Source organism: Sus scrofa, chromosome 8 (assembly GCF_000003025.6).
Source record: "Sus scrofa isolate TJ Tabasco breed Duroc chromosome 8, Sscrofa11.1, whole genome shotgun sequence".
Classification (NCBI taxonomy): Eukaryota; Metazoa; Chordata; class Mammalia; order Artiodactyla; family Suidae; genus Sus; species Sus scrofa.
In genome coordinates this window covers 101,886,844-101,910,047 of record NC_010450.4, presented here as the reverse complement: position 1 = coordinate 101,910,047, position 23,204 = coordinate 101,886,844, and the positions used below count along the sequence as shown (strand labels likewise).

Genomic DNA, 23,204 nt, shown 5'->3' with positions numbered 1-23,204 from the left:
TCATTAAAGCTTCTTATTCTAAAACTATGCTTTTGTTACAGCTTGCTTACATAAAAATTGATGCATGATAGAGTACATTCTAAGAGACATTTTAGGGGTATTAGTGTTCCAATAGATAGGCATTGTTTTATTTACTGAGTAGTCATTAGATGTATTTGAAAATGTACAGCTGTATTAATAATGTGTGTTGTAAGGAAGTCAGCTGTGTTCTCAAGTACATAAGTTGTTCTCATATATGTCCATTTTTGTTTTATTTTCTCAGGGTTAAAGTAAAAACAGAATCTCAAGACCCCACATCTTCATGGAGATCACTTATTCCAGTCATAAAGGTCAATGTGAGCACTGTAAGTAAATTCCACTATAGTTAGTGTTTGATGGGTTAATAACAGAATGTTTTACTTTTGCAGATAAAATTTTCACTTAAGAAAGCAATTTTGTAGAATTTTTTGGGGTTCCATTTTTCATAAAGTGAAAGAATTATTTCAACACTAATACCACTTTAGCACCAATATATAGACCTTAAAGGCTATTATTTATTTATTCAGAAATGCTTAACTTTCTAAATTGATCAGTGGGGTAATTCAAATAGTACATAGTGCTAAAGTGGAATCATTTAGTAGTTATTGAAAATGCTTGTTAGAAGGTAAGCTAAGAAAAAAATATGGCCTAGATAGTGTGGCATAATATCATTTATCTTTTTTTTTTTTTTTAAGGGACGTTTGGCCTTTGGAAATCATTATCAACCTCAAACTCTGTGCATCAACTTTGATGATGCTTTCTTAACTTATACTACGAAACCACCTTCTAGTCATCTTGACCAATTCATGCATATTGTGAAAGGAAAGCTTGAAAATGTTCGGGTCATGCTTGTTCCCAGTCCAAGATATGTTGGTCTTCAAAATGATGAGTAAGAAAGTCATAAAAATAACAAATAACTGCTTTATGTCTAATATAGGCTATCATTTAGAATCTTTGGTATCCTTTTAATTTCCTTGCTATAAGCTGGGCAATGATTAGATATATTTCTCTATTAAATCAATTGATAGTATTCCATTTTTATAAGATAAACAGATATGCTGTCCATTGGTAAACTCTGATTTTATATATTTTTCTATAAGCTTATAACTCTAACTTTTCTATCCTTTTCTCTTCATTGTATTTGGGAAACTTATTTTGGACAATTAAGCCTTGATGTTTGTATGTTAGAAAATATCATACCGCAGGTTGGTTTTTATTTTCAGAAGGGCTGCAAAGTAATAAATTGAATGAAGTCATTATAGTGAAGTAGTATTTGAGTTAGTCGAAAGTTGAAAATTAAATCAAAATTACTCTTAGGAAACTGATAAAGTTAGGACAGTTTTGGAACTTGCTTGACATGTAAGTCTCAGTTTTCCAACCAGATTGCTTTCCTTCAGTGAAGTAGTTGCTTGCATTTTGGAGACACATTATAATAATGATGCATATTAGAGTCACTCTCAATTGTGGTGGGATGCTTCCATTCCAGTGGACTAGGACCCTCAGGTAATAGCAGACATGTCACTTTGGTCTGATTCCAGGCCACATGCTCACGAGTGTTCATCTTTGTTATTCTCAATCTCTTTTTTATGCAAGAGCCTCTGTGATTGAATCTGTGTAATTTAAGTATTCATATGATGAACGTCCACTGTGCTTCAGCTTCTGTCTTTGTGTGTCAGCAATACTTAGTTTGATGTTATGAGAAACATGATTTTTAGTTCCACCTTTTTGCTAGCTTGCTATTAGATTTTTTAGAGGTTGGCTAGAATGATAAATATTCTCTACTTGAGTACCAGGGAGGCTGTGGGTTTCACTCTTCAGGATCACTGAGTTTGTTAAGCATCTTCTGGAATGTGAATCATGCACACAATTACATATTTATAGGTATAAGTTGTAATACTGAAAAAATAAATCTGGCTTTTTGGAAAACTACTACAGAGTAAAATGAACAAACGTTCTAGTATTTGTGTAAAAATATTTAAAATTGTTTTTTTCACTCTCTAAAAGTCAGCATGGAGATTGATGATATTAAACACTAAGCTTTGTGATTTAATACATATTTAGAAGAAGATTATTGAATTTATATACATTATCTAATGATTGAAAGGTTAATTTTGATATAGAAGGAAAATATTGTGGTGTATCACAAAGAGAAAAGTTGTTAAAGCAACTGAAAATTTATAGTTGGGAGGGAAATTAATTGGTGATATACAAACATTCATTCCAGAGTTCATGATGTTTGCTTTAAGTTTGTTTCAGTTTATTTCAAGTTGATCAATTTAATATTCTTAGAACTAGGTAATATAAAGTTGATACAAATGACATAACATTTTTTCTTATTTAATGTTTCTGAAAGGTTCTACTTTATTTAATGGATATTTAAGGTATTTCTTATTCAGTTTTATGGCCTTATTAATATAAAATGGTTGAATTTTAGGTCTAATTTTCAATTTATTGTTTCAAATATATGATTATTCCAATGAATAGAATTTTTTCCCATTGTATTTAATTAAACTTTGTTTTAAATTGATTTCTCATTCAAAACTTAAAATGGAAAATGTAAAACAGATTTTTTTCCTTCTTTTTTTTAATTTTTTTAAATTTTTTTGTCTTTTTGCTATTTCTTGGGCCGCTCCCGCAGCATATGGAGGTTCCCAGGCTAGGGGTCCAATCGGAGCTGTAGCCACTGGCCTACACCAGAGCCACTGCAACGCAGGATCCGAGCCGCGTCTGCAACCTACACCACAGCTCACGGCAACGCCGGATCGTTAACCCACTGAGCAAGGGCAGGGACCGAACCCACAACCTCATGGTTCCTAGTCGGATTCGTTAACCACTGCGCCACGACGGGAACTCCCTTTATTTTTTTTTTATTTTCTTATTTTGATTTTTTTCCTTCTTGAACCAATTTACTGATCAAAAATTTTTCAGTGCTATTTCATTATATACTTTAATATATAGAAAACAATTATAGAACAACTTACTGTATGTTGAAAGATGTTTTCCCTTTTCGAGATGCTGCACTCGATTACTTTTTGTTTTTTTGTTTGTATTAACCTATTACCATCATTAATTAGAATACTGAACATTTTATACTCTGGAAATGTACTTAACCTTCACCCTCTTTTGTATAGACCACCAAGATTGATGGGAGAAGGATTTGTGGTGATGCAGTCAAATGATGTTGACATCTACTATTACATGGATGAGCCAGGTATTACTTTTGATAATATGCTTCATAGATGCAATTCTCTTTCTTACTTAGGATATAATATCAGTAATGGTATTTGTGATTAAATAGTGGTAAATGTGGATATAAGAATACCTACCTAAAAATATTTGTGTCTTGTCAAAAGTTGAATATTACCTTAGTATTTTAGACCAAAAGAGAATAATATGGTAATATTTGCTTCAATTCTGTTTTTGTAAATATACCTCAAAATTATGAATGCAAATAATAACCATGAGTGAAAACCTTTAGAGAATGTGGGGATAGTTATAGTAGTTCATTCTGGCTTAGGAAAAAAATCACAGTAAGTTAGATTTGAGCTTTAAAGTTTAAGGATTGCAATCCATCTAGTTAAAATGCGTCACAGGTGGCCTCAGTTTTATAAATGTAGCTAAGTATTGGATTTATTTATTTATTTATTTGCCTTTTCCGGCCATACCTGCAGCATATGGAAGTTCCTAGGCTAGGGATCAAATTGGAGCTACAGCTGCTGGCCAACACCACAGCTACAGCAGTGTAGGATGAGAGCTGCATCTGCGACCTACACCACAGCTCACGGCAACGCCTGATCCCTGACCCACTGAGCAAGGCCAGGGGTCAAACTCACATCCTAATGGCTACTAGTGAGATTTATTTCCACTGTGCCACAATGGGATTTTTAGTTGGTTTTTTCCAAATTCTCAGTTTTTTATACATTTTAGAAGGCTTATGAGGTCAAAGTAGTTTCAAAATTAGGATGTTATTTGCCTTTTTTTTAACCAAAAGCTGTGGTGGATAAAACTACTGGTGCTTTAGTATGATTTAAAACAGTGGTTCCAAACTACACTAGTAATCACTCTCTTTTCCACTGCTACATATTCACAATAAGACAAATGCCAGTGTTACTTTTTAGTGTCTTCGATTAAGCAGTAAAATTTACTTTTATCAGATCTTTTTTTTAGGGCTGCACCCGTGGCACATGGAAGTTCCCAGGCTAGGGGATGAATTGGAGCTGCAGTTGCCAGCCTACGCCACAGCCACCGCAGCCCAGGATCAGAGCTGCGTCTATGACGTATACCATAGCTCGTGGCAGTGCTGGATCATTAACCCACTCTCTAGGCCAAGAATCGAACCCTTATCCTCATGGATACTACTCGGGTTCTTAATCTGCCAAGCCACAATGGGAACTCCTACTTTTATCAAATCTTGACTCTTGAGTGAACTTCTCAATATTCAGTATGATAAAATAGTAAGAATACATAATGTGCTAGTGCTGCATACCAAAATACACTGGTGTTTTGAGGAAGAGCACTGTGTGATGAGTTCCAAGCTAAACTGTTTGCTCTTTTCATGAAACACTAGGTTTGCTTCCAAGAGCAAATAGAGACAAACAGTGGTTTTGAGCTTTCATGTGAAAATTAGAATTTCGGAAATAGGAGTCTTCCATTGTGAGTTTTGTAACTTTTCTGATGAGATTACCAGTGATGTTAAGAATATGGTTTTGTGAAGAGACTTGTGGCTGCCTGATGGGAGGGGAGGGAGTAGGAGGGATCGGGAGCTTGGGCTTATCAGACACAACTTAGAATAGATTTACAAGGAGATCCTGCTGAATAGCATTGAGAACTATGTCTAGATACTCCTGTTGCAACAGAAGAAAGGGTGGGGGAAAAAATGTAATTGTAATGTATACATGTAAGGATAACCTGACCCCCTTGCTGTACAGTGGGAAAATAAAAAAAAATAAATAAAAATAAAAATAAAAAAAAAGAATATGGTTTTGTAAGTGTTTAATAATGAGATTTATCTATGTAGGGGAAAATGCGTGTTTCAGGGCACCAGTATTTTCCAAATGACCAATTCATGATCAGTAAAAGATATATTTAGAGTGCAAGAGAGGTCAGTACATTGTATCAGAGTGTGAAAAGTTTAGCAATACAGTTTCAGATTCCATATTGCAAGTAATATGTTGAGTAGGGATGGATTGAGAGTTTGGGATTAGCAGATGCAAACTACCATATATAGAATGGATGAACAGAAGGATGCTGCTGTATAGCACACAGATCTGTATTCAATATCCTGTAACAAAACATAATGGAAAATAATATGAAAAAGAATATATATGTGTGTGTATATATATATAGTTGAATCACTTTGCTGTATAGGAGAAACTAATACAACATTGCAAATCAACTATACTACAATAAAATAAAAAAGAAATCACTTGAATTTTGGTGTAGGATCAAAGAATGTCCAAAATTACTTGAAAAAGCTATTAACATATTGCTCGCTTTTCTCTCTATTTGTATGAGGTTAGGTTTTCTTCAGATCATTGAGTAACATATTAAATGAAGAAATAGCTATGAGAATTCACTTGTTTTCTGATAGGCTGGATATTAAAGAGATTTGCCAAAATAAAAAATGCCAGAGTTCCGTCACGGCGCAGCAGAAATAAATCCGACTAGGAACCATGAGGTTATGAGTTTGATCCCTGGCCTTGCTCAGTGGTTTAAGGATCTGGTGTTGCTGTGAGCTGTGGTGTAGGTCGCAGACGCGGTTCAGATCTGGCAATGCTGTGGCTGTGGCTGTGGCTGGCAGCTACAGCTCTGATTAGACCCCTAGCCTGGGAACCTCCATATGCCGCAAGTGCAGCCCTAAAAAGACAAAAGACCAAAAAAAAAAAAAAAAAAAAGCCAACATTTCTCACTAAATTAATTTTTACAGAAAATGTTATTTTGATTAAATATTTTCATTAAAAATGAAATTAGGAGTTCCTTCTGTGGAGCAGTGAGTTAAGACTGACTGCAGTGGCTCAGGTTGCTGCAGAGGTGTGGGTTTGATTCTCATCCTGACACAGTGGGTTGAAGGATCTGGCGTTGCCGCAGCTGTGGCTTGGATTCAAACCCTGGCCTGGGGATTTCCATATGCCATGGGTGAGGTCATACAATGAAAAAAAAAATTTTTGTTTTTTATTAAAATACATTTATTTTTACATATTTTCATAAAATTTTATTAAACATTTCATTATGTAGTGAGTTTTTTTAATATAAAAATATTTCAGTTCTAATTTTAAATACAGTAAATTTTGATATAATGCAAAAAAATTTCTCATGTGGGAGTCTGCAATAATATTTTAGAGTGTAAACTGTTCCTGAAATTAGAAAATTTTAGAACTGTTGATCTAAGGAATATTTTTAATGATTGTTTAAGTCATTATCTTCATACTTTATATTCTGCAACATAGGACTTGTTCCAGAAGAAGCAGAAGAAAATATTGAAGGAGAAATGAGCAGTGAAGATTGCAAATTACAAGATTTACCTCCATGTTGGGGACTGGATATAGTTTGTGGTAAAGGAACAGATTTCAACTATGGGCCATGGGCTGATAGGCAAAGGTATTTGATTAAATTATATTTCTAAGTCAAATATATTGGGATAATACTCTAATTTTTTTATTAAAAACTGGCTTAGTATTTTTATAAGCTGTTTTATTCTGGCAGGGTAAGATATCATTAAGCATTTAAATTCAAATAACTTGTAGAGAAATTGGCATAAGCATGTTTGCTCTAAATGACGAGCTAACTCATTAGAAAAATGGTGAATGAGCAGTGTATTTATTGCTTCCTTTGTTTTCTCTTTTGTTTTTAATCCATGAATATGCCGGGGATTGTTGGGACTATGGAGATTCAAAGCCAAAAGACATAAATAGTTCAGTTTTAGGAAAAAGGAAACAAATTTATTAAGTGCTGTAATAGAGGTAAGTATAAAGTCTTGATGAAGAACTTAGAAAGGCTCTGTATTAGTTTTCTAAAGCTCCCGTAACAAATTACCACAGATTGTGTAGCTTAAACAACAGAAATTTCTCACAGTTCTGGAGGTAGGAGTTCTGAGATCAAGGTGTTGGTAGGATTGGTTCCTTCTGAGGGCTGTGAGGTAAGGGTGTGTTTGAAGCCTCTTTCCTTGGCCTGTAGATGGTCTTCTCCCTGAGTCTTCACATGGTCTTCCCTTCTGTGAGTCTTATAGGTCTCTATGTTTGCATTTCCTCTTCTTGGAGAAACATCAGTCGTGTTGGATTGGGGCCTACCCTAGTGACCTCATTTTAATTTAATTACCTCTCTAAAGACCCTGTCTCTAATTATGGCTAAATTCTGAGGTACTACAGATTAGGACGTATGATATGTCCTATATGAATTTTAGGGGGGATGCGTCCATGACAGTTGCACAACTCATTGAAGATGAGAGAAGAATTGGGGAATGTTTTTTGGTAGCAGTAACATGTGAGTTGAGTTTTGAACATAAATAGGAATTAGCCAGGAAGGCTAAATAATCAAAGCAAGGAAAGAATTCTGCAAATACATGATGGCAAGTGAAGAATTATCTCAGTAAGTTCTATAGGTTGTTAAGAGATTTGTAGGTAGTTAATAAATATAGAGATTTTACACTGGAGGTAATGGGGAGTGCCTGAAAGGTTAAAAAAAAAAAGGTTTTTATGTCTTATTCTATTAATTTTGAAGTAATTTTCTTATTTTTAATATATTACGAACATCTATCTACTTACTGAAGAATTTGACATTTACCACTAAGAGGGAACATATAAATTTTCATGTAAATGGACATTGTTGAAAGCTAGTTTAGTTTTTCATAAACTAGTTTGAATGGAGAAATAAAAGCCAAATCAGTCACTTGAGGCAGATATTACTGGGCCATTAATGGACTAATAAGAGTGTGGATCCTAACTTGATGTACTGACTCTCTTTATACTTAATTGTTTAAAAAGTGCTTCCTATCTAGCATTGTTAGAGAAATTACATACTTTGTCAAGTACTACGTGGTATTAATCCTGGCATCTCTAGTATTCAGGAATACTTGGCTCCATTAAGTAGCTATTTAAATATTTAACAGTTGTATGGTAAATGAATGTGTATTATTTGAAAATTTGCATTTTGCTAATATAATAATTGTTCTGAGATAGATTATTAGACTATGAAAGTAAACTGAGCTTAAAATTTCAGGTTAGAAAACAAATCTATATTTACTATGGAATAGTTGAAAAATGAGGGCTTTTACATTCCATTAAGTAACAATTACATTTATTGTATTTGAGAGAAAAAAATTAAAGTAGTGCTTTAACACATAAAATATTTTTGCATTTTAGCATTTGAATAAAGTGTAATTCTTCTTAAACTGTATTTAATTTTATTGTATTTAGAAAAACTATTAGGCTATATTTACATGAAAATCCAAGCTAAAATTATTTTAATACATAGCCATATAATTTCTGGGGTAATATATCTGTAACATAGAGAAATGATACTGAAAACAATGTGAAAAAATTGTGCTTTACCTCCTCTCTTCAGTGGATCCTGTCACTGCTAGGAGAGAATAGCAATGTATTTCTTAACCTGGACTTAACAAAACCATTCAGATTTATTTAAAAAAAAAAAGAAGAAAGAAAGAAACTTAACATATGGGTTTAATTTCCTTACATGAGTGATAATAGTACTCATCTCCTCCCTTCCATGTACAAATTATGTATTTCCTCTTTTGGAGTGATTTCCTTTTGTCCTTCCCTGTTTTGAGTTTTTACACAAATATGAACTGTGATCAGAAATGACAGGTCAGTTTTCTTAGCATCTACCTGTTATAAGAAATATAGAAAGAAATCTCAACCGTTTAATTATTGGATAGTTCACTTAGCATTGTGAGAAGTTTTTAATCTCTGATGTAGCATGACCTTATTTAGCTTGCAGATTTTAATATCACCTTTACCTAATTTTCTGAATCTTTAAGGTATTCAGCTTTTCTTTTATGATATTTTTTAAGAGTTTTCATGACAGAGTCGAAATGCAATCTTTATACATCTTGTAGTTAATCCTTAAATGATTAATAATGCAAATATTCCTGACCTTATTTGGCCTTTTATTGCTTTCACTTCAGTTGTTTTCATTTGTATTTTCACATTTGAGCTCTATAACTCAGTGAGAGACACAGAGACAGATATGTGATTTCATTATACCTGTGAGAAAATGAAGATGCAGAGAGGTTCAGTTATTTGGGCAAGGTAGTGAAGCTCTAGCGTCTAGAGCCAGTGTTCGAACCAGCCCTTCAAGTCTACTGCTCTTTTCATTTTATCCTGCTATCTATTTATAGGCTATGATCATTTGATGCTCAGATGGATTCCTTGTCTTTAATAGTGTTAGTTTTACATATTTATGTGTCTTAGCCAAAACATTTACAGACCTAATTTTCTTTTCATGTGCATTAATTTAATGATGTCCAGTGAAAATCTGTGATGGATCAATTTGCAGATTTTGTTCTGTTCATCGCATTTTTTCCTAGTCAGTTTATCTCAAGCAGCATTTCCTGTTAATGGAGGATTCCTTCCTCAACTCTTCTGTTTAAAAGTCACAAACTAGTACCTTTTCTGAATGTATGTGTAACATGCTAATTTTTTATAATTACGTAGAAGACTCTGAATTGAAAATGTTTGGGTTTGTTAAATCTTTGTCAAATGATAAGGGTAGACAAATACATTAGAGCCCTAGCTTCCAAATACATGTCTACTTTTTAGAAATCTGTTGTTCTTTAGACTCTTATCATTATAATATTAAAATTGATTATGAAAATAGTAAAAATAATTGCCATTTTTTCCCCTGTGCCTTGTACTGCTAAGTCTTTTTTGATATATGTTGTCATTTAATCTTTGGATCTATTCTGTGAGACTGGTTATGATAACCCTATTTTACAGATGAAGAAGCAGGCAAGTGACCTCAGAAAGGTTAAGTAACTTGTCCAGTGTGAAATAATGATTCTTATTAAACCACCCTTCTTCAGCTCTTTGTTTGCCATTTGGATCATTTATATACTTGTATTTTCTCACAGTATACTTGAATAGTGCAAATTTGGTTTTACCTATAGCCTATTGGATAGTAGTATTTTTTTTTTTAGCGCCACACCCATGGCATATGGAAGTTCCCAGGCTGGGGTCGAATTGGAACTGCAGCTGCTGGTCTACATCACGGCCATAGCAACACTGAATCTGAGCCACATCTGCAACTTTTGCCACAGCTCATGGCAATTCTGGATCCTCAACTCACTGAGCAAGTACAGAGATTGAACCCAGATCCTTAACCCACTGAGCTGGTCCAGGTGTCCAACCCGTCTTCTCATGGATACTAGTCAGGTGTTAACCCACTGAGCCACAATGGGAACTCCAATAATACAAGGTTATAACACTGATTTTAGTCGCTTATCAGAGGTAATTTTATTTGAATAACATGTCATCATTATTCTTTCTTTTTCCTTGTATAGAGATTGTTTATGGAAGTTTTTCTTCCCACCTGATTATCAAGTTCTGAAAGTTTCTGAAATTGCACAGCCTGGAAGACCAAGACAAATCCTTGCTTTTGAACTACGAATGAATATTATTGCAGATGCTACAATTGACTTGCTGTTTACCAAAAATAGGGTAATTATTGAAATAACATGGTAGAAAACAGTGTTTAAAGAATTTTTTTTTCTTTTTTGGCTGCACCCACAGCACATGGAAGTTCCCAGGCACAGCCACAGCAATGCCAGATCCTTAAACCACTGTACCAGGCTGAGGCTCGAACCTGTGCTGCCTCAGAGACAATGTTGGATCCTTAACCCATTGTGCCACAGTGGGAACTCCTAGTGTTTAAAATTTGAACATTATTTTCTGAATATTTTTCTAGTAACTAATCCTATGTTGATTCATTTTTATGAGCTTCCCCTGACCCCCACTCCTCATAACTGTATGTATGTTACTTTCATTAAGAGCTAAATAGTAGAAGGAAGTTCATTGATATTAATAAAGCTTCATACTGTGGTCTGATTCATTTTCTTCTTTATCTGGCTAAATTGTTTTAGTATATTTTTGGTATAAATTTGAAGTTTTGCTCTTAGGAACTTTTAATACCTATTTAATATTAGTGATGATTAAGTTTTATCTGTGAAAATAACTGAAAAGTAAAGATAACTGTCTCCTATAAATTAATTTTTTCTTTTGGTAGGAAACAAATGCTGTACATGTGAATGTAGGAGCTGGCTCATATTTAGAAATTAATATTCCAATGACAGTTGAGGAAAATGGTAAGCTACAATGAGTATTTTTATGTTTTAAATGCTTAGTAGGGGAATAATTAATATATAAATAATTGTTAATCCTTTTAGACTAAAATTAATGGAATTTTCTTTTTCAGCTTTCTATTATACTATGTAATTATTCATTTACCTAGAGAGAAAGGAAAAATATTTTAAGCTAGGTCTTATTATTCTGTACTTTCATTATACCTTCTCTTTTGTAAGATTGCACATAATTTGCTGAGCATATGCTTTTCCTGTTAGTCTGTTGCTCTGTGAAAGCAAGTACTGTGTATTTCTTTTCATTGGTGTATACCTGGTGCCAAACCCATACCTGCACATGGTCCATGGGCAGAAATCAACTGAATGACTAATAGGCTTTGTTTTATTTTTTCTTTATGGCTGTACCCACAGCATATAGAAGTTCCTAGGCCAGGGATTGAATCTAAGCCTCAGATGCCACCTGAGCTCCAACTGTGACAAGGCTGGATCCTTTAACCCACTGTTCCAGTCCAAGGATTGAACCTGTGTCCCTGCAGCAATCCAGAGTAGCTGCAGCCAGATTCTTAACCCATTGTGCCAGTGGGAACTCCTGTGCTTTATTTTAGGTTATATTGTTAGTAGATTTTTGTTAGGGATTAAGCTGGGTATTTTGAATAGAAAAACTATTAAGAAAGCAGAACATTTCATATTTAAAATATTAAATAATGCCCTGATAACTGTCATTTCATATGAGCTAAGATGATCTAAGATCATTATACATTTGAATTTGGGGCTCTGCTATGGGTTAATCAATAACATGATTAAATATTTTTTGTTAAATTTATTAAAATATTATATAGTCTTCCTCATTTCTCCTTCTTCCTATCCTCTTATTACTTTTGTAATTGAGAGCAGTTGAAATAAAATTCTGCCTTGTTTATTCACTTCCTTGAGAGTACAGAGAATAGTAACTTAACTCATAATTTTAAATCACTAACCAGCAATGTTACTATTGCTATGTATAGAGTAATTTTTATGTAATTCTTGGCTTTCTTTCCTTATTTCTGTCTTTCATCTTGTTGCAATGTTAAGAAAAAAGCAGGCAAAGGGGTTGACTAGATTCATTAATTTTTATAAAAAGTTAGCAGTTGAGTCTGCTTGCTTAGATAATTAATTGAAAAAGTGACTGAGAATGGCATAGTATGTCTTTTTGCTGTAACTTTGGGGCTATTTCATTAAAGAACTAAACCTTATTTTAACTACTTTTAAACTAATAACCATACTGAGTCTTGAGGCAGGTGCTTCAGATTTTCTAGAATTCAGAGCAGTCAGTTGGAAAGAAGCATTTTTTAGGTAATTCAGTTTCTGATATATAGGATCTATAATTCTATAGTGGAGAAGGCAGTTGGAGGTTGCACAAAATTGAGAATGGTTCAATTAAGGGAATGCAGCTACAATTTTGAAACGGATGATGCACATAGGAAATAATATTTGCACAAATTTTTTTTTTTTTTTTTTTTTTTTTTTTTTTTTTTGTAGTGCAGTTACTGGTGCACCAGGGTGAAGGGTCCATCTGAGGACTGAGGCATCAGCATTTTTTTTTTTAACAGTCTCACAAGCTTTTTTTATTGAAGTATAGTTGATTTACACTGTTGTGTTAATTTCTGCTATACAGTAAAGCTAATCAGTTATATATATATACATATATATACACATATACATATACACATATATATACATATATATGCACACTTTTTTATTTTATTTTTATCCCAAAGTTTAAAAAGAAATTTTTTATTACAGTTGATTTAGTGTTTTGTCAATTTCTGCTGTACAGCAAAGTGACCCAGTCGTACATGTATATACATTCTTTTTCTCACATTATCATCCATCATGTTTCATCACAAGTGATTAGATATATAGTTCCCTGTGCTATACAGCAGGATCCCATTGCCCATCCGCTCCAAAAGCAACAGTTTTCATCTACTAACTCCAGACTCCTAATCCATCCCACTCCTTCCCCCCTGGCGAACATGAGTCTATTCTACATGTCCATGATCTTTTCTGTTTTGTAGATAGATCATTTTACCATATTTTAGACTCCACATATAAGTGATATCACATGGGGTGTGTCTTTCTCTTTCTGACTGACTTCGCTCAGTATGAGAGTCTCCAGTTCCATCCATGTTGCTCCATATAACAAGGCCCATAGCATTGGTGTTCATAAGAGTGCAATCCATCAAGAAGTGATGTACTCAGAACGTTTGTGCTTTTATTCAGAATGGGGCTGTGTTGTTTAGAAACTGTCATTGTATAAGGAGTAGTTGAAAATGATGAAAGTATGTACCCGTGAGTCAGTGAAAGACAAGACATGGAAGCTGTCTTAAATAGCTACACACTATCATTAGAAAATAGACTTGTAGTTTTGTATTGGAAAGCAAAATCAGAATAGACACTGTATGATAATGTATCTTTTTTCCATCAGAGCTGTCCCAAATGAGAAAGGTTACCTATTAGATAATATATTGTAGATTATTGGGGTGTATTTAAACAATGACTGATCACCATTTTTAATGGATTCCTTCTTTGAGTGGTGGAGGGAGTTGTTTCTAGTCCAGATTTTTAATTATATAAATATTTTTTTAGGTTCTTAATTTTTATGTTTTCACTTCTTTTAGGTTATACTCCTGCAATTAAAGGACAACTCTTACATGTTGATGCCACCACCAGCATGCAATACAGGACTCTTTTAGAAGCAGAAATGCTAGCAGTAAGTATATGATATGCATATGTATATACATAAAACACAAATTTGGTTTTAATTTTTTAATATAAAATTTTAATGGTCTAAAGTCATTAGATGGTCTGTCTTCTCATTCAAGAACCAGCAGATGCTCTTGACCATCTTGGGGGAAGAGGAGTAGATTGCCAGTGCTGTGGGCTCCCTTGAGCATCTCTCTGTTGCTCTTCTTTTGTAGGAAATGAACATAAGGGAATGATACATGGGTTTTTGGTTTTTAAAAATGTGAAAGTCATTAGAATATTATTTTAAAGTCCATCGTGTGGCTCGATTAACTCTCTCTTATGCTATAAATAATTTCTTACTATATATTTTCTGTCCACACTGGGTTCTTTCTCAGGGCTTAATAATTCATTGCCCCTATACTTGATGAATAAGGTAAAAGGAAGAAAATCTTATTGATACCGTGAATTACTCCACATTAGAAACAAAATGAATATGAAAAGGCTCATGATTAAAATTGCAGATCAGGAAATCATGAATCAAGCAGATTATTTTTTTGTCTCAAGGACAACAACAATAATAACAAAATTACTGTGTAGAGTGGCTGTAATTTAAGGAGGATTCTTTTATATTAGATGGTACCATTAGGTCCTCAATTGTCTAAAAAAGCATATTTACACATGATATATGTAAATTAAGAGGAAAAATGTGCAATTACCAATAATATATGAAATATTATAAATATATATTAAATTGACATATTTAGCATTTTAATGAATTCATAAGCTATTGCTGGTAAATAGCACTGTGCAGCAATGCTATTCCTGGTCAGGGGTAGCTCTTGGCTTTGCAGAATTGCCAAGCTTTGGCAGGTGGAGTACAGCACAAAGCACCATGTCAGATTTATAACTACTGTGCTGTTAAATGAGAGCTCAGGAGGCACTGGTGGACAGCTCTCTGTGTGACAGTGCGCATTGCATTCTGCCTTCCCTTACCCTGAGCCTGTCACTTAACAGATTATGTAAAAGGAAGAATTAAGGTAGTTGGCTGTTGCTCTGTTTTGCTATAGCATCAAAACTGTAGCCTGATTTGTTCTTAAAGTTTTTTGGCTACATCATGGGTTAGTATTTCAATGATTTGGATGTAATATTAAAATCTCTAAGGGGCCTTCTGTTCAGCTTAGTAGGAAAATAAGTTTTAATTACCAGTTTGTGTGAATTCATTTCTAACGCTGTTCACACAATGTCACATTTTAAGCTCTAACCTTTTTACTTAACATGTGGTTTGCAGTTCCACATCAATGCCAGCTACCCCCGAATATGGAACATGCCACAGACATGGCAATGTGAATTAGAGGTTTATAAAGCCACCTACCACTTCATCTTTGCACAGAAGAACTTCTTTACAGGTAATTTGCTAATAGGTATAAATACCATGAGATTTATCACAGTGAACTAGTTTATCTTCAGTGAGTTTTTCTTTCAGACACAACCTAGGGATTTGATGACGTATTTCGTACTTTCTTACTTATACTTCTTTTGGGGCCAAGAATATCAAAGGAAAATTTTAAATATAGATATTTTTTGCTCTCTTCTAATGAACAAGGAAAATATGAACCCCAAATTGAGTTCAGAAGTAAGTGAAAGAACTCATCTTGTGTCAGTGTAGTGGGGAATAAGATGGGGAAGATGAATCCTCTTCTCTTCTTGAATTAAGCATCATCATGGCTTCATTATTTACTTTTAATTATTATAATCCAGACAGTATATTCAGATAGCAAATATGTTACTTCTGTATTTGGAGCCCCTCCTTCATTCCCTTCCATTAGCATGTGTCATTGAGTTGATGCTATCACTAATTGGAAAATCTTTTTATTTTTTGCAGCTTATTGTGATAGCTACTCATTTTATGATTATCGAAACATGGAGTTTTAGTCTCTGAATAACATAAATATAAGTAGCATTATTGAGCCTTCCTATAAAAAGTTTAGCCCTACAGAGTTGGTCTGCTTTTCCAGGATCAGTGCTATGCCAGAGATCCTAATATTGCTTGATTGATTGCTACATTTATCCATTCATCCATCCACCCACCCATTGTTTACAAGCATTCTGTGATGAGTACTATTAGATATTTGTGGGGATAGCAGTGATTAAGATATTTATAGGTTGTCATGTCCTACTTAATTAGCAGTATGATGTTGGCCAAATTGCCTAATAGTTTGAATTTCAGATTCTTTATTTATGAAAGGAGGGTTAACAATTTCTAACCTAATTTTGCTATTGTTAGAGTTTTGGCCTTTTGTAATAATGCCATTACTATAATACGTTTAATCATTACTCTTTTATATTTGTTTTTTTGCTTTGATCAGGAGCCTTATCTTGGGGATTAGATGGAATGATTCCTATATTTTTGGAGTTTATATTTCTTTCCAAAGCTCAAGTCAGGGGCCCAGTAGTAAAAACTTTGACAGAGTCCCTGAGAAGTTAAGCTTTTGTCAGTGAAGCTGAACATTTAATGAGTAGTACATAATTCAGATTTATGAAAAAATAGCTAAAATTTATAGTGTGTATTAGTGTCTGTCTCTTTGCTAAGAAGGTTCACATATTAAGTCATTGAATACTCATGATAACTCGCAGGGGTAAATTTATTATCATTATGCTTATTTTAGAGGTGAGGCAAGTGAGTTACGGGATGGTCAAGCAAGTTTTCCAGGGTTACATGGCTAATAAATTGGTCAAGTTAGGATTCCAACCCAAGGAGTCTGGCTCAAGAATCTGCTTTTGTATAGATAACTTCTTTGCATAGCCTTTTCTTTCTCACTTAAGATTTTGTTGTTTCTAACTTTGCTAATTTTTTAAAATATATTTCAGTTTTTCTTTTTTTGTCCAGATATTTAAAATTATTTATTTAAACTTAACCCAGCATTTTTAAGCATTCAATCCTCCAGAATTTCCCAGTCTGACTTTATTAGTGCTAAGAATAGTTGGAGTAGAAGTATAAATTTCTCAAGATTTAAACTTTTAAACTTTAAACTTTTTGTTTAGATTTAATATTGTAATAACAAGTACTCATTTCCTAAATTACAATCGTTTTCCTAAATTATTTTCTTTCTCTAATGGTAATCTTTATGCTATTGAAATTCACTGTTTTTAGTTGTTTTTTTCCCTAAAATTTACTTGGAGAAATTTTAAGAATATAGAAAGGTAAAAAACTTTTAAGTTCTCATCTCCTAGATTTTTTTTTCCCTTTTTTTTAGGGCTGCACCTGTGGCACATGGAAGTTCCCAGGCTAGGGGTTGAATAGGAGCTGCAGCTGCCAGCCTACCCACAGCAGCTTTACATCTGAGCTACATCTGTGACCTACACCACAGCTTATGGCAACGCCAGATCCTTAACCCACTGAGCGAAGCCAGGGATCAAACCCACATCTTCATGGATACTAGTTAGGTTTGCAGTCTGCTGAGCCCTAACGGGAATTCCCCTCATCTCCTAGATTTAATAGTTGTTAACATTTAGAAAAACTGCTTCCAGAATCTTTCTGGAGTCCTTTAAAAACTTATTTCTAAAAAAGTTACAATCAGAAAATGATACTGGTTTAGCCTCGGAGAGAATGTACTTGGTGATAGTGTTTGAATTTCTTTTCTCAGTTTGTTTTTTGCCTTTTTGGGGCTATGCCTGCAGCATTTGGAAGTACCCAGACTAGGGGTCAAATCGGAGCTGAAGCCGCTGGCCTATACCACAGCCACAGCAACACCAGCTCCGACCCTATGCCACAGCTCATGGTAACACCAGATCCTTAACCCACTGAGAGAGGCCAGGGATTGAACCTGCAACCTCATGGTTCCTAGTCGGATTGGTTTCTACTGCGCCACAACGGGAACTCTCCTTCCCTGTTAACTTAATTATAAAGTGAGTTGTAGGTGAGTTTTTTGTTTTTTGTTTTTACCAGAATAAACATTTAGATTACCAGCTCCACAACTTTTAAAACTGTTCTTGAAATGAGTAAGGCAGTCATCAAGAAAGTGTTTTCTTTTTCTAATAAATTTTTTTGGTGAGACCATCTGGTAATGAGAGCAGCTTTTGGTTTAAAGAGAAATACATATTGGAAATAGTTTTTGAGGTTCTTAGTAAAAATGTTTTGTTACAGTAATTTTTAATATTTATCAATAAAGATGTTATATAAGCTGATAGGAAAACTGTTGCAGTATATGTTCAAATTTTAGATAAGTTATTAAAAAACTAATAAGCCTTGTTAAAATAGAAATTAGCTAATAACTTCAAAATTACATTGTTTTCTTTAGATGCTTAGTAGATTATTTGAACTTGTGTTTATTTTACTAGTAGTTTTTTACATAGTAGAAGTGTAAAGTAGATAAACACAACCAATATAAGTTGAGTCTCTTATGATAGTGATTCAAAACAAATATAAACCATGATCTCAACCCTCAGAAAACTTAGGGGGCTATTGCTTATGGTCATTTCTTTATCAGTCTCCACTATATTGGCATGTGCACTAGATTTAGATAAATGAAATAGTATATTACAGTGTGTATTGACTGTAGAGCCTGTGGTTTCTCTAAAGCATCATGCTGTTGTTAAAGACGATTAGAGTTTTCCTTCAGCAAAGAGGTTACCAGAGAGTGTGTTTATTTTAGATAAAAGTTGAGAACCAAAAATGTTTATGAGGAGAAAAGTGAGAACATGTTTGATGAGTGATGAATTTGTATTGTGCAGTTGGGTAATTCCACAGATAACTTTTGGGCATCTCCCAGGTGCTGAACACTGTTAAAGAATAAAGTTAGATAGTAAGCATGTAGTCAGGTCAGTTAGGTAGGATGACATGTAGAAGTAAAAGTTTAGAAGTAAGCGTAGATACTATAAGGTATGATGAACTACTGTGATTACTTATTAAATGAAATAATACATTTAAAGTAACATTGAGAAGTGGAATTTCCCTTTGTCTTGTCTTAGAACAGGTTAATAGCCATATGCCTTTTATTTTTGGTATAGTAAAACCTACATCTTACTAATTTATTATTGAAATTTGATATTAAATGTATTATTTTGCCATTTTATCAGGAGAGGAATTTCTCTCTATGTGCACAAGTTTCTGTACATTGCAGCTGTATTTTAAATGAGTTCATGTGATATTTGACTTCTGATTTCATCACTGAATCTAATATTTTTCAGCTTAAAGATATCTTTTAAAATTCAAAGACAACTACTTTAAATATTTAATTATTTTTGCCTATTATTTTCCTTAGAATATCTTCAATAGTAAGTGCTATTATTTCTTGAGCACTTGTGCACCTTGTGGCAGTTTCTGTGCTAAAACTTCACGAGTGTCATCTGAATTTTCACAATAAGTCTGTGAAATTGTCCCTATTTTGTAAAAGAGAAAACTTATAGCATTTAAGTCATTTGTTCAAGATTACATAACTTATAAAATGATAAAGCCAGAATTTAAACCCAGGACTATCTGGTGTCAGTCTGTGCTGTAGTAATAGTACTTTCAGTTGTTTCTGTTTCTCAAAAACAAAAGTGCTGATTTCCTGTACATAGGATTGTGTTATATGCTGTGAATATACAAAGATGAGCTTGACATCTCTCTGAGGAGACCATTTCTTATATGCTATTGCTGGGAGTATACAGTGCATGCAAATGATTTGAATGTCAGAAGGAAAAGTAAAGGAAAGCACTATGGTAGAACATAGCTAACATCTTTATTTAAAAAAAATTTTTTTTGTTTTATTGAAGTATTGTTAATTCACACTAAAATCTTTATATAAAGAGCTTTTGCCTGGTGAGGTTAAAAAAATTAAGGTACAAAAAGATAAGCAGACTAAGTATGTGAACACAATTTTAAAAGGCAACACTTAAACCATATAGATCAGCAGTACAGTAAATCAGCAATCAGCAAAGATGATTGACTCTTATTCTCAGAAGGCCAAGTTTTTGTTTTGTTCACATTGTATCCCCAGAATCTAAAACAAAGTCTGGCACACAGGCATTTTGTATGTATTTGTTTGTGAATAAAACAACATGAAAAAATTTAAAAAACATAAAAAATGAACAAATGAAAAAATGTTCAACCCTACTTGTAATTAAGAAATTCAGTTAAAGTGAGATATCATTTTTTATCAATACCCCCACCAAAAAAAAAAAAAAAAAAAAAAAAAAAGGGAAAAGGAGAGAGGTAGAAAGGAATAGAATTCAGGAGTAGGTGCAGTGAAGTAGATAATTGACCATACATTTCTAGTAGGAGCATAAATGGATTCACAACTCTTAGAAAGCAGATATTTAATTTATAATAGCCTTGATAAAATTCATAAACTTGTACCTGGCAGATTTACTTTTGGAATCTATCCTGACAAAATAATCCTGAATATGCAATGAAAATATACATGGTAACATTATATATAACAAAATTTGAAAGAGTCTAAATATCCTAGTACAGTAAATGGTTAAGTATATCTTAGCAAATCTCTTTAGTGACCTATTATTAAAATTTTTGTTAATGTGTATGAAATAGCATGAAAAATTGAGTTCAATGAAAAAATATATGTATATATGTAAAGTATGTGTATCTGGAACAGTATAAATATATATATAAAAAAAACTGGAATGAGATATATCCACAATATTAGATATTTGGGTAGCAGAATATCAGGTGATTTTTTTTTTTCTCTTCTAAAGTTTCTTTAAAAACATAATAGGTCTGTGAAATGCATTGAAATTTTCTTCTTTGGAACTCTTGATTAGTAAACATATTTACTCTCAGATCATTTAGCTACGTCTTAATTACTTTTTATATTTCAGTATAAAAGTTCCTTTTAGTTACAATAGAAAACTTCACTTTTGGTGTTAGAATATTTGTATTTCATCTTCTAAATTTCAGTTAATTTTACATTCTGTCTCCCACCCCAACAATTTTAGATTTAATTCAAGACTGGTCAAGTGATAGTGCTCCTGACATATTTTCATTTGTTCCATATACATGGAATTTTAAAATAATGTTTCATCAATTTGAAATGATTTGGGCAGCTAATCAGCACAATTGGATTGACTGTTCCACTAAACAACAGGAAAATGGTAAGTACTTAGAAATCATTAAGAATCCTGTTCATTAAGACAAATACCAAACAAAGAAACTTTGTATTGATTTTACAGTTTTAATAGATACTAGAATTGATCTTTTTTCCATTGTGTTGTGAGATTCTCAAAGAACTGTTTTAGAATTTGTATTGTACTAAGCATATTAAATTTAATTTTGTTTAGGTATATATTTAAGGAGGTTTTTATTTAAAAATTTTTTGAAATTAAATTTTTTTCTTTTTTTGCAGTGTACTTGGCAGCCTGTGGGGAAACACTAAACATTGATTTCTCTTTGCCTTTTACGGACTTTGTTCCAGCTACTTGTAATACCAAGTTCTCTTTAAGAGTATGTATAATTGGATACATTGTTTATTACACAAGGTTTATTAGTAAGTTTGATTTCCCAATGCTTATCTTTTTTTTTTTTTTTTTTTTTTTTCTCCTTTTTAAGGCCTCACCTGTGGCACATGGAAGTTCCCAGGCTAGGTGTCGGATTGGAGCTGCAGCTGCAGGCCTACTCCACAGCCATAGCAACTCTGGATCTGAGCTGTGTCTGTGGCCTTTGTCTCAGCTTGTAGCAACACTGGATCCTTAACCCACTGAGTGAGTCCAGGGATTAAACCTGCCTTCTCACGGACACTATATCGGGTTCTTAACATGCTGAACCACAATGGGAACTCCCCCAATGCTTATCTTTACTCTTTCCTGCCCAACCTGTTGCCATCCTGAAATATTTTAGCTTTCCTCTATTGTTCACTAACTTCAGTGTCAAGGAATTGTACCTGTTTCTTTTTTACCGTTAACTCTAATGTTCCACCATTCCCCTAAGTTCCCCCAAGCTCCCCTAAGGAGTTGGACAATAATATGGAAATATAGGTGTACCACAGTGTTCGTAGCAGCATTATTTACAATAGCCAGGGTATGAAAGCAACCTAAGAGCCCACTGACAGATGAATACATAATAAAGATGTGGTATTGGAGTATTATTACTCACCCATAAAAAAAGAATGAGATCTTTCTGTTTGTGACATGGATGGACCTAGGGAGGTCTTATACCTAGTGAAATTAGTCAGAGAAAGGCAAATACTGTATGTGTCCGCTTATATTTGGAATCTAGAAAACAGAACAAATGAACAAATAAAATAGAAACAGACTCCCAGATATAGAAAATAACTACTGGTTACCATTAGGTGGTAGGGATAGGGGTGCAAAAAAAAAAGAGATTAAAGGGTACAGACTACCGGTCACAAAATATGTTAATTGCAGGGGTACAATGTACAAGCACAGGGAATATAGTCAGTATTTTTGATAACTTTGTATAATGTTTAATCTATAAAAACATTGAATCACTCTGTTGTACAACCGAAATGAATATCATGTCAACTATACTTCAACTTTAAAAAATTGAACAATAAAAAAATATTCCTTGAGTCAATTATTAGAGCTCATTTACCTCTGTGATTAATCTATATGTAGTATATCCTATTGAAAAAATCCATGTGCAAGTGGAGTTGCACAGTTCAATTCTGTGTTGTTCAAGGGTTAGCTGTATTTTATTCCTAATTGTAAACGTGAATTCAAGGAATATATGACAAATACCTTTCTTTTATCCAATATCCAGTTCTTTTATCCAAAATCCAGTTCTTAGGAGTTCAAAATGTTGTGGAACACCTAATATGTAATCAGTAGTAGTTGCAGTATTGATGATGGTTATGGTGGTAAAAAGTAGCAACAGTAAGAAAAGCTAACACCTATTAACATTTTCTTTGTTCTAGACGCTATTCCAAGTGCTTTATGCGTAGTAACTCATTTAATTCTCAGAACAATCTTGAATTAGTTGTTGTTATCTGCATTTATGGCATAGGAAACTCAGGAGGCAGGTTTATGGAACTTGTCATGTAGTTAGTGAGGGCCAAGTTGGGATTTGAACCAGAAGATACAACTTCAGGCTCCATTTTTTTTCTTTAGACTTGCACCTGTGGCATATAGAAGTTCCTAGGCTAGGGATCCAGCTACAGCTGCTGGCCTAGGCCACAGCCACAGCGATGCCAAATCTGAGCTG

At 33.6% G+C, this 23,204-nt stretch overlaps 1 protein-coding gene across 19 annotated transcripts in view; it reads left to right on the top strand.

The window, feature by feature from the left end:
* The window catches only part of KIAA1109 (KIAA1109 ortholog), a 200,129-nt gene that overhangs the window by 27,165 nt on the left and 149,760 nt on the right, over positions 1-23,204 (top strand). For 18 of the 19 annotated variants that reach the window (XR_002346813.1, XR_002346814.1, XM_021101630.1 and 15 more), the window contains exons 8-17: positions 263-344; positions 714-907; positions 3,150-3,229; positions 6,465-6,615; positions 10,532-10,688; positions 11,254-11,332; positions 13,984-14,075; positions 15,339-15,456; positions 20,984-21,139; positions 21,391-21,488. Coding sequence is in view for 17 of the 19 variants with exons in the window: in XM_021101630.1 (XP_020957289.1) it covers positions 263-344; positions 714-907; positions 3,150-3,229; positions 6,465-6,615; positions 10,532-10,688; positions 11,254-11,332; positions 13,984-14,075; positions 15,339-15,456; positions 20,984-21,139; positions 21,391-21,488 (1,207 nt within the window). In the remaining 2 variants the exon portion in view is untranslated. Of the gene's footprint in view, positions 1-262; positions 345-713; positions 908-3,149; positions 3,230-6,464; positions 6,616-6,904; positions 6,978-10,531; positions 10,689-11,253; positions 11,333-13,983; positions 14,076-15,338; positions 15,457-20,983; positions 21,140-21,390; positions 21,489-23,204 lie in introns of those variants that run through there. The other variant, XM_021101635.1, reaches the window with a different exon arrangement.